The 27,236-nt window shown below is 47.9% G+C and overlaps 2 protein-coding genes across 2 annotated transcripts in view; one reads left to right on the top strand and one right to left on the bottom strand.

The window, feature by feature from the left end:
- Positions 1–1,507: 1,507 nt before the first annotated feature.
- tex11 (testis expressed 11) lies at positions 1,508–9,764 on the bottom strand. The gene is made up of 28 exons (XM_078788576.1): positions 9,532–9,764; positions 8,935–9,047; positions 8,767–8,851; positions 8,614–8,693; positions 8,459–8,539; positions 8,247–8,366; positions 7,967–8,047; positions 7,673–7,758; positions 7,313–7,370; positions 7,081–7,176; positions 6,707–6,788; positions 6,475–6,553; positions 6,089–6,410; positions 5,889–6,026; positions 5,713–5,815; positions 5,521–5,636; positions 4,938–5,023; positions 4,596–4,649; positions 4,489–4,529; positions 4,328–4,405; positions 4,185–4,255; positions 3,659–3,772; positions 3,358–3,430; positions 2,628–2,777; positions 2,447–2,555; positions 2,254–2,374; positions 1,754–1,921; positions 1,508–1,665 (listed from the first exon to the last, which is right to left on the bottom strand). Exons 1-28 carry the CDS (start codon positions 9,557–9,559, stop codon positions 1,594–1,596), a joined length of 2,805 nt encoding a protein of 934 aa, XP_078644702.1. The 5' UTR covers positions 9,560–9,764; the 3' UTR covers positions 1,508–1,593.
- A 1,408-nt stretch (positions 9,765–11,172) lies between these two features.
- The window catches only part of kdrl (kinase insert domain receptor like), a 35,883-nt gene continuing 19,819 nt past the window's right edge, over positions 11,173–27,236 (top strand). Inside the window, exons 1-11 of the mRNA XM_078788463.1 lie at positions 11,173–11,291; positions 11,756–12,389; positions 19,129–19,219; positions 20,762–20,985; positions 23,078–23,205; positions 24,443–24,602; positions 24,703–24,839; positions 24,911–25,082; positions 25,295–25,421; positions 25,611–25,780; positions 26,444–26,600. Coding sequence (XP_078644589.1) covers positions 11,756–12,389; positions 19,129–19,219; positions 20,762–20,985; positions 23,078–23,205; positions 24,443–24,602; positions 24,703–24,839; positions 24,911–25,082; positions 25,295–25,421; positions 25,611–25,780; positions 26,444–26,600 — 2,000 coding nt within the window. The 5' untranslated portion in view covers positions 11,173–11,291. The remainder of the gene's footprint in view (positions 11,292–11,755; positions 12,390–19,128; positions 19,220–20,761; positions 20,986–23,077; positions 23,206–24,442; positions 24,603–24,702; positions 24,840–24,910; positions 25,083–25,294; positions 25,422–25,610; positions 25,781–26,443; positions 26,601–27,236) is intronic.

Genomic DNA, 27,236 nt, shown 5'->3' with positions numbered 1-27,236 from the left:
CCCATGAGCTGCAGACCACCCTCTTACACGCTCTGCCTTCCTTCCAAAGGGGTTTTTCTTTCTTGGTATGGTCCTGGCCGCTGCCGCCATGGCCGCCTCATCACGGGTAGAACCACATCAATTGTATTGGATGTCACGACAAAACGCAAACAAAAAAGAGCTGATAGTCCCGCCCCCACAGCTCCTGGTCCTCCCACCAAAAACAACACTAAATTAGAAATGTACGCGTGAGAGGGTCCCTGAATGCAGCACAGCTTTTTTTTTTTTAACCGCTAAACGTGAAGGATTCTTTTTTTTTCTGTCCTTCCTCAGAGCCAACTGGAAGTGCCAACATAGACCTCCGGGTCTACCCCCCACCCCCACCCCCAGGCAGCCCACCACTGCTAAACCAGCTGTCATCACCTGTGTCACCACCCCCGCCCCCCACCCCGATGACGAGTTCAGGGAAAAACTGAAGGGAACACAGCCATTAAAAAAAAAAAAAAAGACTGTTTCAGAGGGTGTGGTAGCTGTACAATGTAAATAAGCCCCGCCCCTTCGTCCTCTGGCAGATATACCCCGCCCCTTGCCCCCCGCCTCACCTGTGCTTCATGCATGTGTGATTCAAACTGGGACAAAAATGTTTTCTAGACCCCAAATGTCAGGTAAGTGGAGTCGGAAGCTCGAATTCCATCCTAAAAAAAGATGTGCTGTATCCTTGCTATTTCTCTTCGATGCCTACGGAACGAGTCAGTGGAGGGGGGAGGAGCCAAGCGGACCCCGCCCCCTTCCGCTGCGTGTACAGAATGAGCTGATTGTAAGATAAGCGGGATTTCAAAGCGGATGATTTGCTGACTGTTAGACGACGCGTGCGGTACTCATACCTCAGTCGGCCATGTCTGAGCCCAAAGACTCCACTGTCATGGCGCCCGTGTGTTTATCATGGACCGCACTAATGGTCACATGAGGACTTTTTTTGGTTTCGGGGTTCTTTGTTGCTTTGACAGTATTCCTCTTTTTACTGGTGGGGGGGTTGGGGGGTGATGTTTGTGTTTCTGGCACGTCTGTGCAGTAAGTGCTTGCAAACAGCAACCCTTCTGATTGTACAGTCCTTTCCTTCCTATCAGCCTATCAGGACGCTCGGCCTCATCGGTCTTCCCTGTCCTAAGTCATGAGCGGAACGCCGTCCTGCTGAACTTAGTTTTTTCTGGTATTTTTTTTTTGGGGGGGGGGCTTTATTTTGAGGGACTTGACAAGAGTTTATTTGTTTGAAAATAAAATATGTGACTCGGTTACGACTTTGGCACGCTCCTTATTCGAGTCCAACGGGGTTCTATGCTCCAACTATCAACATTACGGCATTATTCATATGAAATATGGTGAGGAGTTAGATGAGGAGTTAGAGGAGGAGTTAGAGGAGGAGTTAGCGTATTCTACATTCAATGAAAGGCCCTTTAAATGCAGTATACAGTATGCAGTACCTATTAATCCTGTGCTAGGAGGGTGGGAGTACTGCATGCAGGTAGTGGATGAACATGTACTGTATAACACGTAGAGTACTACAACTACTGAGTACTGTGTACGGTACCAACAAATACGACTGCTCCAGTTGCGTCATTCCTCCATGAAGACGTTCCTCTGTGTTTTATCCAGCCGATCCAGGATGTCACTGTAGAGACCTGACATCTGTGTGTGGGGGGGGGGGGGGACGGGGGGGGACTCGTGACTCGTGGTGACACCTGTATGAGGTTGACGTGCTGTGGGCGTGGCCTACCCGGGTCTTGTAGCTGTCTTGCAGGGATCCCAGGTGGCGGACGAAGCTCATGGCCAGGCCGCACCACTTCTCGGCCTCCACGTAGCGAGCCAGGCTGTAGAGCAGGATGCCGGTGTTCCAGGCGCGGGTCAGCAACCACAGGACCTCCGTCTCTGGGAAGTCGTCAGGCTGCGGAGGACAGGAAGCGGGAAGAGTGAGAAAAGGGCCAGATGGGGATGAAGTAGCAGGGAAGTCCTAGAAGACGGCCTGAAAAGGCCCATCATCTTGAAAAAGTCTCATTCATGTTCTTCCTTCCCCAGAACGTCTGCGGGGGCTCATGAAGGGAACGTGCAATCCCAGGGAAGCGGGGGTGCTCATTTGCCGTATTTAACGTTGAGATTGGCAGGAAGAGGATGCTGAATGAAGCATCCGCTGACTGAAAGCTCATTGATGAAAGCTCATTGATAAATAGAAAAAGGCTTCCAGAGGAGGAGGAGGAGGGGGGGGGGGTGCTGACTCACGGACGTGGCGATGATGGACAGCGCCTCCTCGTAGTAGTCCCAGGCCTCCTCCAGCACACGGGGCTCCACGTCGGACACGCCGGCGGGCAGCGAGAGCCTGATGAGGCTGTGGATGCATTTGCTGAGACGAGACAGGAGAGCGTGAACGCTTGGCTCGTCGGGAGAGCAGATTGATGGGGGGGGGGGGGCGTGCCTGCAGTGCGCCAGGTCGGCCTGAGGTTGTTTCTTGTGCAGAGACAGCGCCCCCCTCAGGGCCTTCTTGCACAGCAGAGGGAAGTGGGCCGGGGGCTCCATGGCTAAGGCTGCGTGACAGGAAGAGTGCGAGGTGGTCACGTCCAGGACCAGGACCAGGACTATGTCTCCATTTGTTTCACCTGCAATGGTCTCCAGCACTTTGGCCTCCAGGTGTTCCAGCTCCAGGATGGACTCCAGCACGCTTTCAAGCTTGGGGTCGTTGAGTTTGGCGCGCGCCTCGAACTCGTACAGCAGCAGCAGCGTGTCTGTTGGGTCCCTTGGGAAGCTTCCTGTGGATTGATGGACACTTCACGTTAGGGGTGGAACCCGGGAGCCATAAGATAGTCCATCATTAAAAATAAAAACACCCCAGTGAGGCGAGATTATGTGCAGGTCAGCAAATCAAGCGCTCCTTTTTTCTCCTACCTGTAACGTTCACTGCCTGTCAAAACTTCCCCCGAGTCCCTTGGAAACAAACATCCACCTTGGATAGTGACGTGTGATTGGTCAGGCTGGTATGGCCGAAACGTGGAGGAAGCAACAAACTGAAACGCCACATGGCCACTTCGGCTGGGGCTTGTTCTTCCCAAACGTTTGAAAAAGTGCAAAAGCTTTCCCAGAGACCTCCTAGGCGTCCCAGCGGCTGCTCGGAGCATGTGCCCAAATACAGTGCACCTTGCTGGGCCACAGCAGGTGGCTCCTCCCCCTCTATACTCTGGTTCCCCTGGTAGTAGTCCTGCTAATTTGTTGCGGTCCTCCTTATTCCTTATCTCCAGGTGTACACTGACTACCCTCACATCTCCGTTTAAAAAGTAGCTGGGCTTTGGAGTTGGAGAGTTGGAGTTGCTAGTGAAAGTAGATAAATTGTACCTGTGGCTTTGAGAGTTTTCCACACTTCTGCACATAACTGAATGTGCTCCAGAGCCTGGACGAGATCTTGAGTCTGAAAAGCAAATGGAACTATTCAGCGCTCATTGTCGCCATCTAGTGTTGATTTCTATTGGTGTACCCGGGTTTAACCACAGGATTGAGCCTGTGGGCTTTGTGGCCGTACAACGATACCAACATTGGGAGATCCATACCTCTGTGATGGTGTCAATCCAAACATGATTACACAAATGTTGGTACGTGATGCTGGATTAGAGTTCATGCCAGATCCTGACACACGCACCCTGTCCTCCTGGGCGGACCTCCTGTAGGACTCCAGGGAGGCAGCAGCTGCCATGAACAGACACGTCTTCTGGGCGAGAAGAACCGTACGATCCGGACAGCACATCTGGGAGAGCTAGACGGGGGGGGGTGCACATTGTTTTTCCGGCCCCCAAAAATATTGATACGTGGCTATGCTAACATCATCTCAGCATCGTTTATATCAACTTATCACTTATGCTCATAAGATTTGACCTTTTCTCTTAATATTTTGACTTTGTTTTGGCAAAATTATTTATAATTAGATCATTTATAATTATAACAAATTCTGACTTTCTTCTTGTGAATTTTCTTCTAATTATGACATCATCCTGGTAAGCTAATGTTCATATGACCTTTTTTCTTGACTATATCAGCTTTATGCTCCTAAAATGCTGTTCTTTTTCTGGTGATAGTTGTTTTTCCATTTTTGCTGTTTTTCTTGATGCTAATCCCATGCTATTTTTCGAAGGTGACGTCCTGAGCATTTCTCCAAGCGGTGCACTTGCCTGGTAGGAGAGCAGAAAGAAGTCCCTCATCCTGCCAGGGCAGCTCTCACACCGCAGGGCTGAGTTCCAGGCTGCAACACAGCAACACGCCAGCCAGCGTTGCACAGGCTGTGAGGAGGACAATGGAGAGGGTTTTTCGGTACCGATTTTCCTGAACCAGTTGGCTTCCTCCGTGCGCTGCTCCGCAGTCATGCACGACCGCTGTGACATTTTCTGCAGCGCTGCAGGAAGGCAAGCAAACACGTTTGTGGCTCGGGTGCCAGCATTCAGTACGTACAGTACGTACAGTACATACAGTACGTACCCATCTTTAAATATGGCAGCAGCACATCCAGACTGGCGTCCCTACACAATGGTGAGTGGTATTAAGTGTGAATTCTCTTGCAGGAATAAAACATTTGGGTACCTCACCTTTCCTCATCACTGGACTGTTCTATTGTGGAGAGCACCAGCCGGACCAGACACCTGCAAAGGGATGACAATCCATGCTAGCATTGTTTTCCTTTTTACTGGCATTCAACTCTCATACATCAGTGGTTCTCAGCTACGTTGGTCTTGGCCTGGGAAAAAACATGCTCTTATTCTGAAAGGGATTTTAATGCAGCCGGGTGCTGTCTATTACCCTGGTTAGCGTTGTTTTTTGGTTAATGTCCAAAATTGATGCCACAATTTTGAAAGGGTGATGGTGGGTCCCGTAGCCAAACCAGTTGAGAACTACTGATAGAATTTACTTTTATTGTGGATCTCACAGACCTGAGCGCCATCAGAACCAGAGCTTGGTCTGTGCAGGTTTCACACAAACTCTCCAGTGCTTTCATGGCCGTGTCCTGCAGTCCGTTCTGTTTCGAGAAATAAAACTCATCAGCCTCGTATTCCTAGCATACAATATATTAACGAGGACCTGTGATGCTTTTTCTGCTTCTCTGACTTTCAGATGATGAGGGTTACGCATTTGGAAGTGATCCCTGTGTGGAAGTGAAAAAGGTTTGCCAAAGACCTCCATGGCGTCAAACCGGCTACTCTGAACATGTGCCCGAATACAGTGCACCTTACTGGGCCAGAGCAGGTAGCTCCTCCCACTCTATACGCTGCTTCTCCTGATGGTCGTCATGTGTAAGTAGTAATGTCAAAGTATTTCAGTAGGACACTTGGTCAAATCCTAATTTGCTGCAGTCCTCCTTACCTACGGGTGTGAGCAAACTACCCTTACAACAAATCTAAATGGCTAAAAAGTAAACGGTTATCAGTTATTGGTCGGAGAAGAAGTTATAAGAGACAATGCGTATGCAGAGCCAGACATGTCCTAGCAGCCAGGTACCATGTGACTCCATCTTACCTCCAAGGCTATCTGAGCAGCCAGACTGAGGAGTTTAGACGCAGCATTGTCAGGCACGGGACCGCTGGCAGCAGGGTTACTAGATAGCAGTGCCATCATACCCACGGCCTTCGCAGCTAAGACAAACAGGATGTTATAGATGAAAGTGTGATGAGGTGATGTTTTTAGCGTGTGGGGGTAACGTAGACGTACCTCTGTCCACATCATTCTCATGCACCGCTATCTTGTAAATGCTGAACTGTGTGAAAATGCTGTCTGGATCACATCGCTCTGCCTCTTTAATGGCGTCTTTGGCCTGATAAATGGACAGTGATGGAAGGGCGTACGCATGGGGGGGGGTGGGTAGGACTTGTTAGAGGACTTGCTACCTTTTCCAACTGCTTCAGGTGCAAGAAACAGGAGGCTCTGTTCCTCTGCAGTTTGGCCAAGTCAGAGTCCATCTCTCCGGCCTTAAAGAAACTCAGAGAGTAGTTATACCACTGCAGGGCCTCTGTGTAGTCTGCGGACTGGGACAAGATACACTTCCTGCATGAGGTCACTGCTCACCTTTGTTATTGATGAAGCATACCTCAAAATATTTGGAGGCTTTGTCCCATAATAGTGCATGCAGGCTGGACAGCTCTCGTGGTGCAAGCTGTTTGCCCGTATAGTGTCCTGAGATGGTGCAAATCACAGCACGCCTCTTACATTTCTTATCAAAGTGCAGTGAAGACCCCTCACCCTCAGCAACAGCCGCACCGGTGATGATGTCCTCTATCTTCTGTTTGCCCAGCAGTTCTTTGCCTCTCTGCAGCAGCAGCTCGATGTGCAGAACAAGAGCAGTTCCCAAGTCGGGCGACCACTCGAACTGCTGACTCGCACGTTTCAGCAGCTCAAAGGCCTGCGCTTCTCTTGGAGAATCCAAAATGTCACCCAGGGCTCATTTACAGGAAACATGTCATCATGTATGTTCACCTGTCTTCAGATATGAGAAGCCTGACTGTGCTGAGACACACGTCAAGGGAAACCCCAGATTGCAGCATCTCATTCAGACCTGAGAACACGTCAAGTTATGATTTGACCCACTTCTACGTGTTAGATAATATTTGACCCTATTCAAGGTGAAACATTCTGCACCTTCTTGGCCACTCTGCAGTTGGCTATGCTACTGAAGTTCTGATTGGATGCCCCGTGTCTAACAACTAACCTGCTCTGATGTGCTCATCAGAGTCGCCACATCTCAGGAGAATTCTGATCTTCAAGAAGAATCCTGAGGCGCTCACACATTCCTGACAACATTGGCACAGAGTCGAGGGTTACAGGGCATCTGACATGGGTATTCTGTTCTTTGTGGGGATGCTGAATAACGCATTGGGGAGTATTTGGTACAACTAATGTTTGTTTACAGGGGAGCTCAGAGGACGTTAGGACGGGCGGTTCATGTGAGAAAAGGCATAATGGATTAGCTCAGCCATCACGTCTCATTGGAGTGGTTTTTTTGTGGGCGGAGGGGGGGTTATCAGAAGCACTACATTACTTTGACGCCGTCATAGCCATGCGCCCCTAATGTTCATACTTCACCTTGTTGGCCAGGTCGACAGCAATAAGAGTCTCGTCATGAAACCTGTGACAGTCCCACTCAAAGTAAACCGTGGCCAAGAGACGCAAAACCTTCGCCTAAAGGTGGGTTAAACACGACACAGTCATGTTTCATGTTTGATACATAAAATAGCATTACCTACACCTGCTACGCTAAATTGTACAGGTGAACCATAAATATACAGGTTTCTAAAGACGTGTGCAGTCATCTTACCTGGACCTTTGCTTCAGGTGCGTATTTCACATTCATCTTGCCAATGTCATAGCTTTGCCTGAAATATACAAAAGCATAGGGATGCATGATAATCATGAGGCCGGTATGAGGGAATTATGAAATCATACCGATAAATAAAATAATAAAAATAGATCCGTTCATCCATCCAGCCATCCATTTTCTAATTGTCTTACTTCTTACCTGCAGGTGTGCACAACTACACTTTAATTGAATTTTTTTTTAAGTAGACCACATATCGGTCTTGAGAAGCAGAATCGTTTTGAAAGAAGATATGGCGCAAACCCCTTTATCGACATGGTGTGGGCGTACGTCCTTCAAATGAAACAATATCATACGTACCGTAACCAGAATACGCTGTCCTCATACTTTTGTTGGTTGTAAGTGTCAATGCCAAAGTTGTAGCACATCAGGGAAAGGTAGGTAGTCTGCAACCATCGAAACAGAAACAATACTAACTGCGACGTAGAACACAAGTCCCTGTTCTGGTTGCTCAGTACAATATAGCTAAAAGCAACAAGAAGTGGAGTCATAACAGAAAATAATAGTTTTGTGTGTTTAATCCTAAAGTGAAGACACTAAAACTGCACACAGGTTGCAGTATAAAATGTTGTGATTAAGTAGACGTGTGTGTACTTGTGTTGGTAGGCGCTGCAGCATGTCTTTACAACGTTGCACGTGGCCCACGGCCTCTTGCTTACTCCCTCGAATTATAGCCTGCATGCAAGAAAGACGCTGTCACTTCCTCCATGTCTGCAAAACTCAAAACACATTCTCCATCAACAGAATCCCATTTCACCATTTCAGGTCATTGTTTCTCACTTCGCATGTTAGCGGTCTGTCACAGTAACACTTGCTCAGCTGCCAAACCTCACAAGAACAAACATTCAGGTGGAAGGTGTCTCCACAGTCCCACCGATTCCGCCTGACAGGAGAGGATTCGAAGCAGGTCCTTCTCCACTTCCATTTTGCACGAGTTGTTGCCAGGTGCGCCGTCACCTCTGGATGTGAGCTGCTTGTGGAGAGATTCCAGGCTCTGGAGACAGACATCAGAAAACATTAGACGACACCGGATCATACGTTTTTTGCTTTGCTCTCTCAATTTGAATGTTTATTGTTTTTCGGCACCTTGACAGCGAGCCTGAGAAAGTGATCTGCCATCTGGGGATTCTTGCAGTCCAGCCAGGTCCTTCCGGTCCTGCTGGCCATCTGTAAAGTATGAACACAGGAAAATAGAATTTATCCTCTTGGGAGTTTTAATAAGTGCTCAGTCATTCGCTCACTTGGAACTGCTTGCGGATGATGCCCTCTGTCGGATGATCAGGTTCACTGCAGTACAGCAGACAACATGCAGCATGGCGCACTGCAAAGATGACACAGCCATGCTGGATTTTTTTCCCCTAAAATAGTCAAATCATAATTGTTGTCACTTGTACCTTTGGCTTTCTCAGTTTTACTTATGGAGGCGCCCACATTCTTACTAACAGCCCAGTTCCACAGCTGGACGGCACACTCCTCAAGCTGTGACGTGGAAATACACGCGTCTGAGTAATACGTCAATGCCAACTCAGGGTTTGCACGCAGGTGACCGCCGTCACACTTACCTGTGGATCCACAATTTTGACGTTTTCCTCTAGACTAGTGACCTCTGAGAATATCTTCTCAATGGCATCAGTCGCATCTGTTTGCTGCTTCTGCAGAAGGCTCCCTGTGAGGCCTGAACACAAATACGTGCAAGTTGTCTCCATTATAGCAAATTTCAGCCTTAAAATGGGAGCATACTGTATCTAGGACATTCTTTGTAACTCTCTGTGACTGATATTACAGATTTCTGATTCCTTCAAAGTACAGGTAAGTATAAGGTAAGTCCAAAGGCTTGATACTCAATCAATGTAATTATTGACAAGTGTGCACCGACGACTATTTAAATGTTCAAAATGCCATAGTTCTCTGGTGAACATAACTACATCCTAAAATAAACGTTTATAGACCTTTGAAACTATAATGTAGCTAAAGTTATCGACGTAGAGTTTCTGCTACGCTGTACTGTCAAATTAGCATTAGCTAACAAATTAGCATTAGCTTCGTTAGCCGACGTGCCCGTTAGCTAATTTGTGAGTTCATTTGGTCGACAATTTGTCCACTAAGTTGTCTAGGACGGATTACAAGCACAACAAACAGTGGTTTAGTCGGGTACTTACGTGTGACGGACGCAACAAACTGCTCCATTTCCCAGGTTTCACCGATGGAAAACACCGTTGATGGCTCAGTTCAGCTAGCTTAGCCCCTGATTGACGGCACTCAGGTTTCGTCGCAGGAGTCCTTGAAGGTAGGTATAGTCTAAGTATAGTCTACAAGTCTTTCAGCAATTTGAAGCACTAATTTTCTATATTATAACTGAATTACTTATGTTATTACTATCTTTAGCCACGGTTCTGTTACTTTTTAACATCAAAGGGCGAGCAGTAAGCAGCATTAGTACAAAATGTAATTTACCTTTAAGGAATCTCTATTAGCCGACTAGCTATTGCCCATGCACTAATAGAGCTATTAACTTATGAGTTAATATTATGCATGGGACTAATTAATTGAGGACCAAACACCAAATATTTATATAAGAGGTGTGTGGCAATTTTTGTAGATCACCGGCTTCAAACTCAATAATATATTGTATGTGGGCCACAAGAGGAAAATAACTCATTCAATGTAAGTCAGTTGGTGAAAATGATCAAAAGTGTTATAACATCATGAGGTGACCAAAACGGCGATGTAAGCTGTCCATGGTGAAAAGGAGTTTGATGTAGATCTCTTAACTTGACTTAACTTTGAGTTGAGTTGCATGCCGTTGGTGCTGAACCCGTTCATCCTTCAGCAAGTATTTGTAGCACCGGAATAATCACAAAATACTTCAGAAAGCCTCCCATCTCAGCCAGCAGCTTCCACCAATTGTTTCTGAGGCCACTTATCTGCTGAGAGTGTGGGGGACTTGCAAGCGAACACATGCTGAGCGTCCATAATCATTGGTGCGCCGCCAAACATCCTCCACGGTGTCACCTCGGTGTTCAAAACATGGCATGTGTGATTACAGCCATTTCTAACTTCTCCAAAACATCCGAGGCTCATGGAACTAGACTAAAATCTGTGAATGACCAAAGATGTTTGCATATATGTGGTGACATTAATTTTGATTGCCGACTTTGCTGGGATCCACCGTCGATAAATTCCATTCCTTTGCTCCCGTTTCATGCAACAGGAATGGCTCCAAGATGTTTTTGTGGCCCCATGGATCCCATCCCATTCCTGTGCCTCCTGATTTGGGCGGAAAGGTGAGGGCAGGATGTTCTTATTTACGGGGTCTGCATGCTACTTTGACCCACGGCAGCAAGGTGATTGTTGAGGTAATAAAAGAGCGCCTGTCTGCAGCACATCCACACTCTGCGGGATAGTCCTGGACAAAAGGGGATTATTTACATTGATATAAAAAGTGCAGCGTCCTGTTTCTTAAGTTAAAAATAAAGCTGCTAAATATTTGCGTTTGAGACAGATGTGTGATGATTGTTACCGAGTTTCCTTTTGACGACAAGATAACGGCTGTTACCTTTGACCTCGCCTGCACAGTAGAGGCTTGATTTGATCGTAGGCGCTGCACAAAGGTCACTTAAACAACCACCAAACTGAATCACTCCAACTTTATTATCAATTGTGCAAAACATCGTTGATGCTTCCAGGGACGTCAGGCAACATCATTTTGGGGGGAAATATTGCCCCTTAAGCCCCCATTGTGCACAAACTCATGGAAGATGTCGGCGTATTGTCCAAAACCTCGGATCAGCGAGCATCAAAGAATTACCGTAATGCACCCTTTGCTTTTTGTGGCTTTTTTGTGATTCTTATTCCAAAAGAGGACGCCTCAACGTGCCATGAAGGACAAAAAGAAGAAATACATCAGAAGTGAAGTCAAGTAAGTGGAATTGCATTCAATTTGCATGATTATTGATTATGATTATTGATTGTTTCTAGCCTTATCGTCTTTATAAATGGGCAGTAGAACACGGGGTCCTTTCAGTGAAAACGCCTGATTTTGACCAAAAAAACAAAAAATGAGTTCTTCTGCACAGAAGCAAATTCAAGCAGGGGTGACTGACATCCATATTTTTGGTTTTATGAAACAACGAAAAATCGACTACATTTAAGCAACATTTACATTTAAGCAACTACATCCTGTTGCTTTTCCGGTGTTTCATAAAGAAAAGATGAAGACCAGCAAAGTGGTCGTCTTAGATGCGCCCCCATTGTATGCTGCATGTATTTTATGGCTCAACCAGGCACATTATGTACAGTATAAGTATACTTATGTACAGTATAAGTATACTTATGTACAGTATAAGCTGACATTTCTTCATCCATGCTGATCATTTCCTGCAGATGCCGCTCAGTCAGGATTTAATCATCACGCCGATTTCTCCCTTGGAGGAGAGACTTCGTCCTCCCCTCAAACGTGTGACGTCGCTCGTTTCCCCCCGCCATAAAAGGTGCCTGCCCGCCGGGCCGTGGCAGTGTGCACGCAGGCGCTGGGAGGTGGCTCCCGGTTCATCTGGCATCTCCCGGTTCTTCTGGCATCTCCCGGTTCTTCTGGCATCTCCCGGTTCTTCTGGCATCTCCCGGTTCTTCTGGATCCCTTTTAGGCGTCTCTTTTGGAGTTGGACTCCCGGAGGAGAGGACACCGAACCCCGGAACCGCATCACGTTTGCATTCGTGTTGGCTGTCGGTCCGGGAGCACCTGCCCGGAGGATACGGAGCCAAGGCAGCCGGAGTCAGGGAGGAGAGCACCCCCGCCGGACGCGTCATGGGAGCGGGGAGAACACGCACCTGAGACTTTTTAGCGGACTTTTTTTTTCATCAACTTTCGTCTCTCAACCGGAATTATTATTATCACCGACTACCAGGGACTATTGCCTGCTTTCCGAGGGGGGGCAGCGGAACTGCTTGCCGGGGATGATGGTGCTGTCTGCGTGCGTCAAGTTGGCGATCATCTTGCACTGCTCGTCCATCACAGGCGGTAAGAGGCCTTCACTTCTCCTTTCTGTGTGTTTATTCACCAAGAGAAGAGCTTTGCAACATGTAGTACTTTCACCTTTACTGCATATACTGTATGTTGGCCATGAATCCTTTTAGTCATCCAAGTAACCAATGGAAGTTCACCTGCTGCCCTAAAATTGGACTTCCACTCAAGTACTTTGCTTCGACTCACAAACTTACCTTATTAAAGTAGGTTGAAGCCAAATTCCTGACCAGGATTCTAGCCCAGGTCTTCCAGGCCGCACATTAAGTCTTAAGTTCTGCTTTGTACTAAACTATTCTAGTACGTAAACTAGCCACCGACAACCAGGGGGGCACAATGTCCCTTGGAACGCTTCATTAACATCTTAGTCCGACTACATGAGCCAAATAACCATCCGCAATGAAAAGTAGTCCCCTTTAGTTCTGCTATAGTGAAGGCATCACAACACAGAAACTTAACTTTTTGACTCCAGAAGTTTAAGATCCCTTAACAAGAACAGTTCATCTTGGTGCTTCACGTAGTACGTCAGATAGTTACTTCATTCATCTCCAAGACAAAAAAGTACAAGTGATAAATGTAAACACTTAAAAATACGACAATAGCGTTTAGTGGCGTAGATGCAGATGGAATTCTCCCAGCTTTTATTGGACTGACACTTTTTTCAATTCAAACGTTACTCAAGTAAAAGTCCGACTTATGTTGCTGACATTTTGCTCAAGTACAAGGAAAAGGTGTAAAAATGTACTCTGAAGTCATGTATAAAGTACTCAAGTCGAACAGGGCCAAGAACAAGATACGCTATGATACCCTGCCGTTGGCTGGGCGCCCCGTCTCTCCCCCAATGCAGCTGGGATAGGCTCCAGCACCCCCCCACCCTAGTGTGAGGATAAGCGGTATAGAAAATGGATGGCTTGGATACGGTAGCGCCAAGTCTCGGGTCAGCCCTTCTTGCATCAATTTGTGCGTTTTTGGATTCAAGGGCAAAACCAAAACTACTCCGGGTGCAACCAAATTGTCCCTCAGTAGGTTTTCTCCCAGTTGTTCCAAATCTATAATCTTTTGACAATGGACCCCCCACCTGAATCCCCCCATTCAGTTTCAATGAATGCGTTCCTTGGTGGAAAACGTACAGACACCCCTGCTTTTGAGAGAGTGCACTTTTAAAAAATGACTTTAAAAAGTACAAATACACTCACGGTACTAAAACCTGCCACCTGCCCCCATTGGCCCCCACTGGGCTTGTCTCATGGTTTTCCATTCAATGCATACGGGGAAATGCGCGCCTTATTGATTCTTCTGTCTGATTTCCTGTTGTTTAGACGGACGCGTCACCCGGCCATGCCGCAAATAGTACCATTTAACAGAACAAGATGGATGCTACCCCGCCCTCGCCACTGACATCCCCGTTTCCCAATAAACAGGCCATCCAAAGAAAGGAAATAGTCCACACGCTCGTCTCCACTGTTGTTTAAGTAGATTTCCTTCACCGTCCGCCCACAAAGCGTGGGAAAGACACAAGGAGGAAGCGGACGTCAGGGCTGAAAGGGATTGTTCTGCCGAGTAAAGGTCACGGATACGTGACATGCTACCTGAGCAAAGAATGTCAGCCTGGATGTTCCTGTGCTGTGCTGGCGAGCGGCGGGCGCGCCATGCCGGGACAATAGGGGGGGGGGGACAGCAGAGCGTTGGCTGGTAGAGCCATTAGTGACCCATCGTCAGGTTGTCTCTCGTGCCCTGTGATGGACTGATGTCCGGGGCCGGGGCGTGCCCCACCCGGCACCCAAAAAGTCAGCTGGGATAGGCTCCAGCTCAGTGAAGCAGTATGGAAAATAGACGGATAAGCTGATGTTTGCCAGCATGTTCCCTTTGATTGAAGCGGCATCTAATCAATGAGGAATGAATGGAGAACGATATGCAAATTATTTCAGGTCATTTCAACACACAACTAAGTTTCTCCAATCACGTGACTTATTGATTTGTTGTGGGAACTTCATTTTTTAGGTCCAATAAGCAAATATTTTGGTTGTGTCAACAATCTAAATCAAGTCATCTCAACTCATTTTCAACAAATTCAATTAATTTCAATTTAATTGTGAATTGAATTTACTTGAGTTCTATTGTTGATAGAATAGATTTTTTTTTATGGCGTGGGTTGCGCTCATGTGGACTTTCCTCTGACTCAACTCCTCTTTGGAGTGTCGGTCTGCTCAGTACCGCACCACAATGGCATTGAAATAGGGGTTCAGAACATTCCCAGACAGATTGGTCTTCTTTAAAAAAAAAAAAAAACGACTTATTGATCATAATGCTGCATGACGCTCTCGCCCAAAGTCAGCTGGGTTGGGCTCCAGCAGCGAGATGGATGGACATGTCATCCATCATCACCTGCATTGGAGCATTTTTTAGCAATATCGGAATACAAACAACCAAATGTTGACAGAGCTCTTGGCTTTATTTTAAGTGAAAAGTGATAATTTAATATTAGAGCGCTTACCATAACTGAGAGTGAGCAAATCAAGCACTCTTTTGTTCTCTTGGCGATGACGCTAACGGACGCTAACATAACATAACCCCTGAGCTCACTCGTATGCCGATCAGGTGTTTTTTCAGCCGGAGCATCCCGATATTTAACACTTAGCATCACAACTCTTCCGGCATGACGCCACATGGAATTGTTGCCAATCGCATCCAGAACGTTACATCTTTCATCTTTTCAGCTGCCAAATGTTTGCTGCAATCATTTCAGAAATGGGACTTTAATGCTGTGTCTGGCTAGTGTTTGGGACTGTTTCTGATTTCCTCCTCGGACACTTGAGATAAAGTGGAAAGCGTGGAGGAATGAGAGGTCATCCGAGAAGTCCAGCGGAGGCTCATCGCTCACTGGCGGCATGTCGGAGTCACAGACGTGAGAAAGGAAACACAATCTCCCAAGTTGGGGAATGGGGGCAGAGAAAGTGATATTTACCACAACAAATTGTTCTTACGGGAGGATTCGAGTGTCCGGTCCACACCGGGTGGATCCCCGGTCAGCTTGTAATGTGTTCCGTGTAAATCCCGCATGAGATTCCAGTTTCAAGGCGCTCCCGTCCCAACCGTGTATGATGGAAAGCCAACCCTTTAGGTGGAGTTCCCGGCTCTTTGGCGTTGCTTATGTTTGCGTCGCTTTGCATCGTGCACGCCCTTTAGCACCCCTGATGTTTCTTTATGTTGATGCTTTTTAAAGAGGAGTCTACGGCCATTTTTCTTGCAAACCTCTGAAATACTCATTTCAAGCTAATAAACGACAGTCTCTCGAACTGTTGTCTTAACCTAGCTGCTGGCCATGTGGGAGCATTTCGCAGGAAAACACACACACACACACACACACACACGGGTTGTCCAGACAGCGCTTTGGCGGCTGATCCAAAGTCTCGTCAAGGAGCAGCAACACTTTTTTTAAAAAAAATATATTTTCTTACTGTTTGACTTCCCCAAAGGTGACTTAGCTTAGAATGCTTTGGCAAAGCACGGTGACTATCACACCGCCACATCATAAAGCTCCCTGCTCTGTCAGACCATGCTGGTTTTATTTCGATAAACCTTTGGAAGCATCAAACTGCGGAGCCCTGAGGCCACATGCAGGGGAAAAACATAAAAACATATAAAAACATCAATTTCAGCCAGAGGTCGCAAACGTTTTGCATGATCTTACAAAAGTTGGATGACTTGCAAAAGTCACAAAAGTCTTATAAATGTTTTGCGTTATCTTGTAAGTTTGACATTATTTCAATAAAGTTTTGCGTTATCTCGCAAAGGTTTTGCGTTATCTTGTAAAATTGTTATGTTATCCCCCAAAGGTTTTGCGTTATCTCGTAGAGGTTTTGCGTTATCTCGTAAAGGTTATGCGTTGTCTCGTAAAGGTTTTGCGTTGTCTCGTAAAGGTTTTGCGTTGTCTCGTAAAGGTTTTGCGTTGTCTCGTAAAGGTTTTGCGTTGTCTCTGAAACTTATTACATCGTCTCACAAGAGCTAGTCTTTCATTTGCATGTCAAACGGAGAGAGTGCGTCCTTTCCACGTGTCAGTGAAGGGTGCGTTGTCATCATCAGGTTTGCTTCTGTTAAAGCCAACCACGGATGCAGACAAAGTCTCGGGTTTTAGTTCTGCTAGACCTGAGCCCTGCCTTTGACCCAGTTGATCATGTGATCTTATTACAGAGGTTAGGAAATCTCAGGTACTGCTCTCAACTGGTTCTCCTCTCATTCCATGTGGAAGTGGTAAGTGTTTGGCTTATTCCGTTTAGAAGAAATATTGGAGGCTAACTGGAGGCTAACTGGTTGAAGCGCGATAAATGAGGGACGTTATTTACTGTGCAGCCTTTGGTGGAACAACCAAATCATGACAAATGGAGTGTTGTGATGAAACGCGCCTAGCAATGCCTCCAGGCCCAGTACGCCATGACAGGAAGCCACTGTTTCTCTCCTGTCATCACAGTCACTTTTGTGTTTTTTTGTTTTTTTTCTTGACTCTACACTCATAACGCTTCCCTCTTTTGTTAGGCAATATCTCACTGACCCCCCCCCCCCCATCCCTTCCACATCTGCCGGACTGGCATGCTTGAACAAAAGCGTCATCAAGCATGTATTGTTACTTTTACCTTGAAAGCAACCAAAAAAAGATCCATCCCCCCCCCTGCTCACTTTTGATGGTCATTGGAGGAAGTGCGGGCAGACGGAATGTTCAGAAGGGACAGGAATTCTGCACAGAGTGTGTGTTCGCCTTAAATTGTCAGTCCAAGATAAACACATAAGTACATGATATTGATATAAAAGCTAGGGCTGTCAAAGTACTAGCTTTGGGGGGGGGGGGCAGCCGTCTTGCATCGAGTTGAAAAAGCAATGTCGTGGTTGGGTTGCCGTCTCAGTGTAGGACCTGTGTTCGATGGGCTTCGTTGTAAATGATGTTTCATGTTACGAACCGCGACCTTCAACCCGAGTGACGTACCAAACAGCAGCTATGGCGGACCCTTATTGAACGCTACACGATACCCTCGCAGGTGAATACATCCAAAGTGGGCTTCCCGGTCCGATATTACCCTTTTGTATCATTTTTTTCTGGCCCGAGAGCCCATCAGCAGTAGACAGAAATCGAACCAGAGGTCATTTGTCTCTCTTGCGCGGCCTTCTGTCTTTGTTTGTTGCATGCTTGTCCTCCTCTTAATGGCTCCTAATGAGAACCAGCTTCAGGCCTCTTTGAACCCGACACAATAAGCACCATTTCTGGCATTTTCCTCTGCCGGTCCGCCAGAGGAATGCGGCGCGCACAGCTGTTGCGGGGGGTCGGGGGGCGGGGGCGGCGTGCCGGCCAAGCCCCGGTGCAGGTCGGGGGCGTCTTGCAGGGTGTTGAGAGACAACCGCGGGCTATTTTCTTTCTTTCTTGTGACCGGCTCCCAAGGGCCCCGTGCTGATTCATGCATCTGTAGCGCGTTACTTGGGAGAACGCGGTGGAAGAGGCGAGTGCAAGCCGAGGTCAGGTTACTTTTTTGGTTCGGTTACGTATGCAAGCCTCATTCTTACATGTGTTGCATTTTAGTTGCCAGATGTGTGGCTGTCTTTTATTATTCCTGCGTCCCCGCTTACAAAGTTGTTATTTCCTGCGCTTCTTCAATATGCTGATGCGTGTTGTTTGTTTATTAACTCGTGAAAAGTATATTCTGTCATTGTTTGAATTGTTTGAAGGTCGCCGACCGTGATTTGTATGTCGGCGTTGCACGGATGAAAGCGTGTTGTACTGCCGCGTCCTCGAGGTGCCCTGGGGCGCTCGAACAATGACGTTAGCTTATTTGGAAGGGAAATCACGGCCGAGTCCGACCGCCAGCTCCTTCGCACCGCAGCTGTTCTAGCGAATAGCGGTCCGCCGCCATGCGTGCAGGTGTAAGGCTGCATGCGCTCAGCGTGGCAGCCAGGCGGGAAGCCGTTGTGTAACTTGGTTCGAGGCCACCAATATAAAAGTTCCCCGAAGCCTCATATGTCGGGAGTTGACTATATCATAAAGCGGTTTTCTGGAGGTAGCGTCGAGTTGAAGGCGGGCCTTCGGGGAGGATCGCAGCGTTTTCCAAGTTGGAACAGTCCAACAGATACATCACATTTATATTCAAGCATTGGACATACTGTACTGTACTGTACTGTACCGTACCGCTCAAAGCTTTTAGACCGCACCCCTTTTTCTCTCTGCCCGGATACTCGGTCCAAGTGTCCAGGCCAGTCCCTCCATAATCACCGTCTTAACTCCCAAACATGCAGGTTTCCCCCCTTTGACCTTGGACCTGTACTTTAAAGTAGTCAATGTACAGCTGGGATAATACTTTATATGTAATATGATTTGGGAGTAAGTCAACATTGCCATCAGTGACCAAATTAAGATCCCCCGATGATGTCATTTTGTCTTCTGCAATCCTGCCTCGCCTGCAGTCAATCTTGGTCCGGGGCTGCATGAGTGCTGCTGACGCTGGGGAGCTGCGGTGCATTGAATTCCAACATGTACTGTGACATAAAACAGAGCATGACGCTTCCGCAAAACACACCCGCCGCGTTGCTGAGGATGCTGTAGGTGAAGGTGACGGAGAGGCCCCCACATAGCTCCTCCAGACCTGAACCCAGTTCAGCCCCCGGTGGTGTAGTCTCCTTACCTCCAGGCTTTTGTGGACTGGCGTTCCAGGTGAAACACGATGACACTAACGTGGACAGTGTTTGTGTTTTCTAGGACATTTGCCAGAAGATCACTCGCCTAAAATTTGGCCTTCTGAGAATCCAGTCGTTCTTCATCGTGGGGACGCTCTTAATCTGACATGCAGGTAAGCCAATCCCAACACGCTTAAACGGTAGCATTGCTAAGGTGATGGGGAGGTTTGGAAAAGAAAACAAACTTCCAGTGTGACTGCCATAGTGTGAACATCCAGCAGCAACACGTTTTGGTACGACTACTATTTGGATGGAACCAAGTCCACCATCCACGTGGAGAAGCGTTTATTTAGTCAGCTTTAGCTGCGAGGTCACCTCGGGAATGAGGCTGAGGTGTGAGAGCTACAACTCGAGGTGAGTTCATCTGCCACATCTCCAAAGAGAGGTCTGGTCAGGCCGAGATAGCGCCGTGTTCAAATTCCCTTTTAAGACTTGTGTTATGACAGCCATGTCTGGGGGAAATAACCGAGGCGGATCGTAGGACACACGAGGACAATTCACGACATTTGATGGTGGTCCACATTGATCACTCTTAAGGGATGCTGGGGTTCCTCGTATCTCCTAGCAGGCCTTCCAGGAATGTCCAAGCCTTCCCTATAAGGCCACAAGCTGGGACAGCTCTTCTATATTTTCTTCTTTTCCGTCACTGGACGAGTGACGCCGGAGGCACGTTGAGCCAAACTTCTGCAAAGGCGGCGGCGGTGGCGTGCCAGACATGTTTGATGCTCCTCAGGGATGCCTTTAATGAGCGTTTTCAAGTGGATGCTGCGTGGAAGGAATGCGCCAGCTCCGGCCCGTGGTTCAAGAGAAACATGTTCCCATGTGAAAGTCCAGATGATGGGATGCCTCACCACGCACTGAAAATAAAGCAAAAGCGATGGCGGGGGCCGGGGGCGGGGGGGCGGAAGTCCCAAAGGGGGGAACCAGACGCTGCCATCCTGAACTAAAAGGCGTGAAAGTCCTTTGCCAGCTGTGACACCGTTTCCTAAAATAGACCCAGTCTCAAAGCCCTTCCAACAGGGACCTACAAAGTGCGGCCTCGGGGGCCGTTTGTGGGCCAGAACTTTATTTGTGGGGGGCGGGCATATTCTAAAAATACTACACTCGTCCCTCGCAGTATCACGGTTCAATTATCACTCCCTCGCTGTATCACGCTTTTTCTTAATGAATCAATGAAATGTGGTCACTAGGTGGCAGTAGTGACACAAAGCATTGCGGCATTAGCTTACATGACATTAGCTTAACCCTGCATGGAGTCAGCCATGGCATGCCCCACAGTTCCGTCTCCAGTCCCTGCAGCATAAGAGGTGCAATGTGATGCAACAATGAAAGACAGGAGTGTAAAGGCGATATAGGGGTGCCATTTCACGTCAGTAGGGCTCTAATAATGTTAGAGAATGCTCATAGCAGCAAAACGTTTGTTTGACACCATCAAGCTTTAAAATCGTTGACCGTCCCGTAGGAGCCTATACCACCACATTCCATATTAATAAGGGGAATATTTTAACATCAGAGCCCTGTAGACATGAACTAACAGCCCTATAGTCACCTCTTGACTGCTTTCATTACTATTATTTGTTTTGTATATTGCTGAACTGTGATGAGCGGGCCCTGGGATCACTTCATCCCGCATGATCCCGTCTGTCCTCTTCCAGGGGGCGTGGACCACTGCACTGGACACTTCCCACCCCGGTGGACCCTCGCCGATCTTTTTCCAGAGAGGGCATGAAGGTGCAGCCCTGTGATTCCAGGCATCCGTCTCACTGCAGCAAACTGATCATGACGCAGATGGGCGCCAACCACACGGGGGCATACGGCTGTAGATACGCCACCAGGGACGGCACGGACTACACCGCGTCCACATACGTCTACGTCACAGGTGAGATCTGCACATGCGGACACGCCCCCTTTCCCCGAGAGGTCATTTCATTTCCCACCAGGGAAACAAAGGCCAGGCTATGGCAGGGATAACAATCTTTCTCTCTTGGCTTGTTTTCTCTGTTTTGCTGCAAGTCGTATCAGAGCCCTGATGAAAGATGGCTGGGGGCTTTTCACAGGGTGATTGGGATCTGCTGACGCCAGCGGAGGGCCTCATGGTGTTGGGGAGTGCTTTCTGACAGACGCTGTTATAATAATAAGAATAAATAATAATATTTCCCAGCGCCTGCCGTGTGCAACGTAAGCACCGCATTTTGTACATATTTAAAAATGTACGTGGCATTAGACACGTGAGGTTAGGGTTAGGGTTAGGGTTAGGGTTAGGGTTAGGGTTAGGGTTAGGGCTAGGGCTAGGGTTAGGGTTAGGGCTAGGGTTACGGTTAGGTCCAGCCAATCCCAGCCGCCATTCTAGACCTTTTGGACTGATCTAATATTGTGTCGTACGGCAATGGAAGCTACCAAAGAAAGATTAGACTCCTCCTCCTCACGTTCACGCCATCAATATCTAGAAGAGGGGGTTCTTAACCTTTTTGATGTTGAGGCCCCATATTTTAAATTAAATAAAATATTAACGCTGTATCGATTTCATTGATCTCATTCGTTTGTTTTCAATAACCAATCAAATCCACTCACAGTTTAACAAGCTAACAAGCTAAACCCTGGATAACGTTTAATGAATAATAACATGACAAAACAATTATTTACATTTATTATTAAACTTAAATTATTTTACATTTTGCTAATAATTCATGGAACAAATCAAGCAAGAAAAAATGTAAAGGCTTAAGTCAGGCTTATTAATTAAAAAAAGACCAATATTTAGATTTCACTTTTAACGTACTTGATGAAGTCAGGATTGTACTTAGGTTAAAAATGTAGTCTTTTGGGGGGGGGGCTGGCACCCCCACCCCTTTTGTCTTCGTGTTTTGGTTTTTGCTTGTTGTAGTTGAATGTCTTCTTCTGATTGTCTGTGAGCTCGTTAAAGCTTGTTATTACCGCCACCATCTGGACGGAAGCTGCACTGTAACTGAGCGTCTCATGGATAGCATACATTAGCTTAGCGACTAGCCGACCTCTGGTTTCTTCAGTCCATAACCTACGACTCAGTCCCACGGCCCTCGTGGCCCACTGGTGCAAACCTCAAAAGTTTTTTGTGGCCCTATACGTGGCGCTAGAGGCCCAAGTTGATGGTTAGAATCCCTGGTCTACTATCTACTATATAACTGTACCGACATCAACACAAACACATTCCATAACAATTTATTGACAAATATGACACCGTCAACTATTTCCCATTTTTCCCATTCCCTTTGTACAGTGTCCGATTTAAAACCCAAACTCCAAAACCTCAACCCTAAGCCTAACCCTTCTGTAAACCTAAACATGTTGTATGAGTTCCCATTTTTCCCGGCTGAAATGAAGGAGCTAAATGAAAGCAGCTATTGTTACGTGGATGGTTCCCAACACGTCAACTGGTTTCATTTCATCCAACTTCCTAATGACCCACGACCTCCTAAAGGCTACACGATCCAGAAGAGGACGGCAGAGGAAGTAGAGTTGAGGTGCCTGGGCGAGAGGGTCGTGTGATTGGCAGCTGATGGTTGCTCCCGTTTCCTTCGGTCTCCCTCCCAGCGGCACATGGAAGCCGTTCCAGCTCAGTGTGGAGATAGAGTTCCACTTCTAGCTTGAGCCGAGCTCTTTTCCTTGGAAGCGCATGAAAAGGCTGAAGGACAAACAAGCAACCAGGAGAAATCTTAGTGCCGTCGGAGCGTGCAGACTAAACAACCTGCAGAATGAATCCTGGAAATGTGCTTCCTCTGGTTGGACACTCCTGCTTGTGTTTAGTCTGCTCCTTCAGAGCTTTCCTCCATCCTATTCCATGCTGGCCTTCTAAACGGCTCTTCCTTGACCAACACCTCACTGATTGATTGCACCTTCTCCCTCGGCTCCCATCAGCATCACGTCTCCAGGAAGGTTTGCATCTCAGCCGCGTGAGACATCTTTTTATTCTTCTTCTTCTTCTTCTTCTGTAGATGCCGAGCAGCCGTTTGTGGAGCCCCACCATCAGACGCCTTACGTCCTGAGCATCGACAGAGAAGACACCAGCCTTGTCGTTCCTTGCCATACCTCCTCCCCCAGTTTGGTCGTCAAACTGAACGCGGTAAGGTCTCACCCCCCCACATTGTGATACAAACCGTCTCGTCTCGGGATCCGCCTCAGATAAGTGGAAGATGGATGGATGGATGGACGTTGACGGGCATGGATGGATGGACGTTGATGGGCATGGATGGATGGATGGATGGATGGGTGGCTGGATGGATGGATGGACGGACGGACAGATGGACGTCAATGGGCATGGATGGACGGATGGATGGATGGATGGATGGATGGACTGATGGACATTGATGGGCATGGATGGATGGATGGATGGATGGACTGATGGACGTCGATGGGCATGGATGGATGGATGGATGGACTGATGGACGTCGATGGGCATGGATGGATGGATGGATGGATGGACTGATGGACATTGATGGGCATGGATGGATGGATGGATGGATGGACTGATGGACGTCGATGGGCATGGATGGATGGATGGATGGATGGACTGATGGACATTGATGGGCATGGATGGATGGATGGATGGATGGATGGATGGACTGATGGACGTCGATGGGCATGCTGGGTCCCCTTTACTAGAAGCAAACATGACAAGTGTGAACGTGCCACGAGCGCTTCTCGTAAAATCCACGTTGGAGAAACACAACAGGCTGAAAGGGAAGCTCAAGGAAGCCCAAGGAGTCGCGCTGTCTGCTTCCTGCCAGAACAGGAAGTTGCTCCTTGAGTGTTTTCACTCAGAATAGAATCTCCGGCTAAATTTGCTCCCTTCCAAACATCAGGAAATGCGGCACTGTGTCCAGTCACAGGAAACAACAAGGTGACTTGTCCCGATGTTTCAAACGTTTGATACCCTCCATTCCACACCCCGGGATCCTCCCTGGGGAACTCATGAACCTGCTTGAGCTCGGTACCACCAGCGGTTAAGCTATTTGCGGCGCTGATTTACGACAGCGTGACTTTGTGCCCACTTGTGGACAAACAATCTGCCTGAGATGGAAGAGATAGTAGCCGTGTGACTTTCCTGCTATTGGTGAACCAGTGGGGCTCCTCCTTTCCTCCTTCCTTCCCGGCCCTCGCCTTCTGGCATCGCAATAAGCGACAAGCACGGACCTCCTGGTAGAAGTCCACAGGATGCTTTATGTGCATCATCGCAGAAATGACACGCGCCGCACCAGGAAGCATGATTGACATGTTCACCCTTTTATGGAGCTTCGACCCTCCAAAGTCGGTTGGATTGTTCCAACGAAAAGAACCTTTCTAGTTGTATTTATATACAGGTCCCACATTTGTCCGAGAAAATCGCCAAGGAAATCCAGTGGGATCCGAAGGTGGGCTTCAGAATTCCCTACGGTCCCTCGGCTGCGTACTTGATGTTGACCTGCACGGCCGTCGTCAACGGGCGGGAGTTCAGCTCGGCGTACATGCCCAGGAGACAGTGTGAGTGTGTCTTGGTGGATCCTTGGATCCTTGGATCCTTGGATCCTTGGATCCTTGGCCAGACGAGGGCAGCACGGTGACCACCGTCCGCTTCTTACAGCCGCTTTCCTGGACAAGGTGACGGTCAGCCCCGAGCGCGTCAGAGTCTTGGTTGGCGACACGCTGGTCCTCAACTGCAGCGGGCAGACCACCTTCAACGAAAGGATCAGCTTCACTTGGGATTTCCCCAGGAAGAAGGTAAGATTCATTCCCTCCCAGACTGTTCAATGCCGTATACGTGGGCTCATGGCTTTTTTTTCTGTCTTTAGGAAAACCGTCATTCCACACAGGCGACCATGGAGCGCCCGGCTCTGGTTTTTACCATGAGCAGGACGCTCGTGCTGCCCAACGTTACAATGGCAGACAAGGGCTTGTATCGCTGCAAAGCGGAGACTCTGCCCACGAAACATAAGAACGCCACAGCTAAAGTCACGGTCTACGGTGAGGATGAGGTTTTTACGTGTTGCATTGGAGGTTGCCCACCGGCATGACGTCACGGGTACGAAAGCAGCAGCTACGTAATGGTGGACGCACCTATTCTAGCTAGTAATGGCGTCCTGATGCCAACTCATGTCAGCCATGTTTTGATTTTGTACTTTTTTTTTTTTATCAAATTGTCTCAACCAATGTGTGCCGTGTTGTTATTTGTCCAGAGCTCCCGTTCATCAACATTTCCTACAAGCATGAGCGGCATGGCAGGGTGGTGGTCAAGGAGGGCAGAAAGAAGCTGGTGTTTGAACCCAGGGTCAACGCCCTGCCGCAACCGGACGTGATGACTTGGCAAGTACACGTCAAATCAGCGGCTGCGAAAATGGAAATATCATTTTCAAATAAATGGCTTTCGTAGCTCCATCCATCCGGTTTCTATGCCGCTTATCCTCGCCAGGGTGTCGGGCGTACACTGGAGCCTATCCCAGCTGACGTAAGCGGTAAGAAAATAACGCGTGTGTCTCGACTCCCGTTTGGCAGGTACAAAGATGGCGTCCCCATCCTGAAGAATTCCAACTGCTACAACATATCCGGTTACAGCTTGATCATCACGGACCTGCAGTGGAACCACGGCGGGGTCTACACCATCAGCCTCGGCAACCAAGCCAGGGGCCTCGAACGCAACCTCAGCTACACGCTGGAAATAGAAAGTAAGCCGCCGTCGTCGAGAAGCTGGTAGCAGATCCCAGAGCTGGACTGACGTTCTGGATGATTTGGGCGTCTTTAGAAGGGGGCTTGGCATGCTGCGTATACAGCCCAGTACTGTCATCATGGTCACCATCGTGGTCCTGGTTTTACTGGTTTCATACGTACGCCACACGCCTTACTTCCAAGAACATCAATGGCATAATTAGGAGATGGAAAAGTCTGAATTATTCCATAAACACTTGAAATTAGCTGATCAAAAGTTGAAATGCTGAGACTAAAAGGCATAATTATACCATAAAAAGTCAATATTAGGACATTAAAAATCCAAATTATGACATAAAAGTTTCAATTAGGAGATTAAAAAGTCATCATTAGGAGATAAAAACTCATAACTATGAGATAAAAAGTCAAATTATGACATAAGTCAAAATGAGGAGATAAAAAGTCCTGACTCGGAGAGTGTTATTGGTGTGTTGAAGCTAGGTCTATGGGTCTATGGGTCTATGAGTCCAGGGTCTATGGATCCTGGGTCCATGGGTCTCTGGAGGACCAATGACGTCGGGGCCCCTTTTTCACGGTGATCCATCAGCGCCATTGTTCCTCCTGAGGAAGACGTCATGAGATTCCACAAGCTGTCCCTCCTCACCAACTTTCATCCTCAACAGCGAAGCCGACCATCTCCATGGCGGAGTTCTCCCCGGCGGACGTCCAGCCCTACATGCTTGGCCAGCAGCACCAGCTGACCTGCACGGCCCACGGGAGGCCCGAGCCCAACATCATCTGGCTCTGGCAGCCGTGTGTGTCCAGCCCCGCCTTTAAGCGGTGAGTCCTCTTGGCCAAACTGCTGCTGCTTTATAGATTGACAGCTGTCAATAAGCCAATCACGCAACAATATCTTCACGCAAAAATAGTCATCATGACTACGAACTAGTGTTGTTGGTGCTTTTTTTTGGGGGGGGGGGGGGGCGACAGCCTGGGTAGAAGGCTTTTTTTCAGAGGACTTTATTGGCAAAACAGGGGAATTACGTTTCTGTTTTTATCTCTTTTTGTATCTTTACAACACAGAAACAGGAAGCTGTGTGTTCATGTCTCATAGAAGGATTCAAAGTAGAAGATAAAGTAACGTATCTGTGGTCTCCAAGATCTCCCAGGTCTCCATGGTCTCAGAGCACGGCACATTACTCAAAGCAAAGTAGCCCCCGAGAGTTGCCCCGCCATTGGAGGTCAGCGCCTTTGGATTCGGAGGAGGAAACGGTCAGGAGATGTATTAGCATTAGCATTAGCCATTCCCCAGCCCAGCCATTCTTGGCGTACGTTGAGTGACCGTCGGCGAATACCAGCCTGGTAGTGAACCCACAAACAAGATGAACATTCCCAGAGATCCTGGCCGGCCCGTGACAGCGGTAGGATCAGGCAAACAATGGGGGCCGTTGGCTTTGGGTTATCGGGCCCCGCCAC

Source organism: Doryrhamphus excisus, linkage group LG23 (assembly GCF_037039965.1).
Source record: "Doryrhamphus excisus strain RoL-2023G ecotype Guam linkage group LG23, RoL_Dexc_Guam_v1.1, whole genome shotgun sequence".
In the NCBI taxonomy this organism is placed as follows: Eukaryota; Metazoa; Chordata; class Actinopteri; order Syngnathiformes; family Syngnathidae; genus Doryrhamphus; species Doryrhamphus excisus.
Note: the sequence above shows the minus strand (reverse complement) of the source record. Positions and strands in the feature narration are given on the sequence as shown.

Excerpts from the sequence above, each read along its gene's own strand:
- tex11 (XM_078788576.1), bottom strand. The coding sequence starts at position 9,559 with ATGGAGCAGTTTGTTGCGTCCGTCACAC. Across the intron at positions 6,789-7,080 it reads CTGTCGACCTGGCCAACAAG|GAATGTGTGAGCGCCTCAGG; the intron begins GTGAAGTATGAA and ends CAATGTTGTCAG. Across the intron at positions 4,530-4,595 it reads CAGTCCAGTGATGAGGAAAG|GGACGCCAGTCTGGATGTGC; the intron begins GTGAGGTACCCA and ends ACCATTGTGTAG.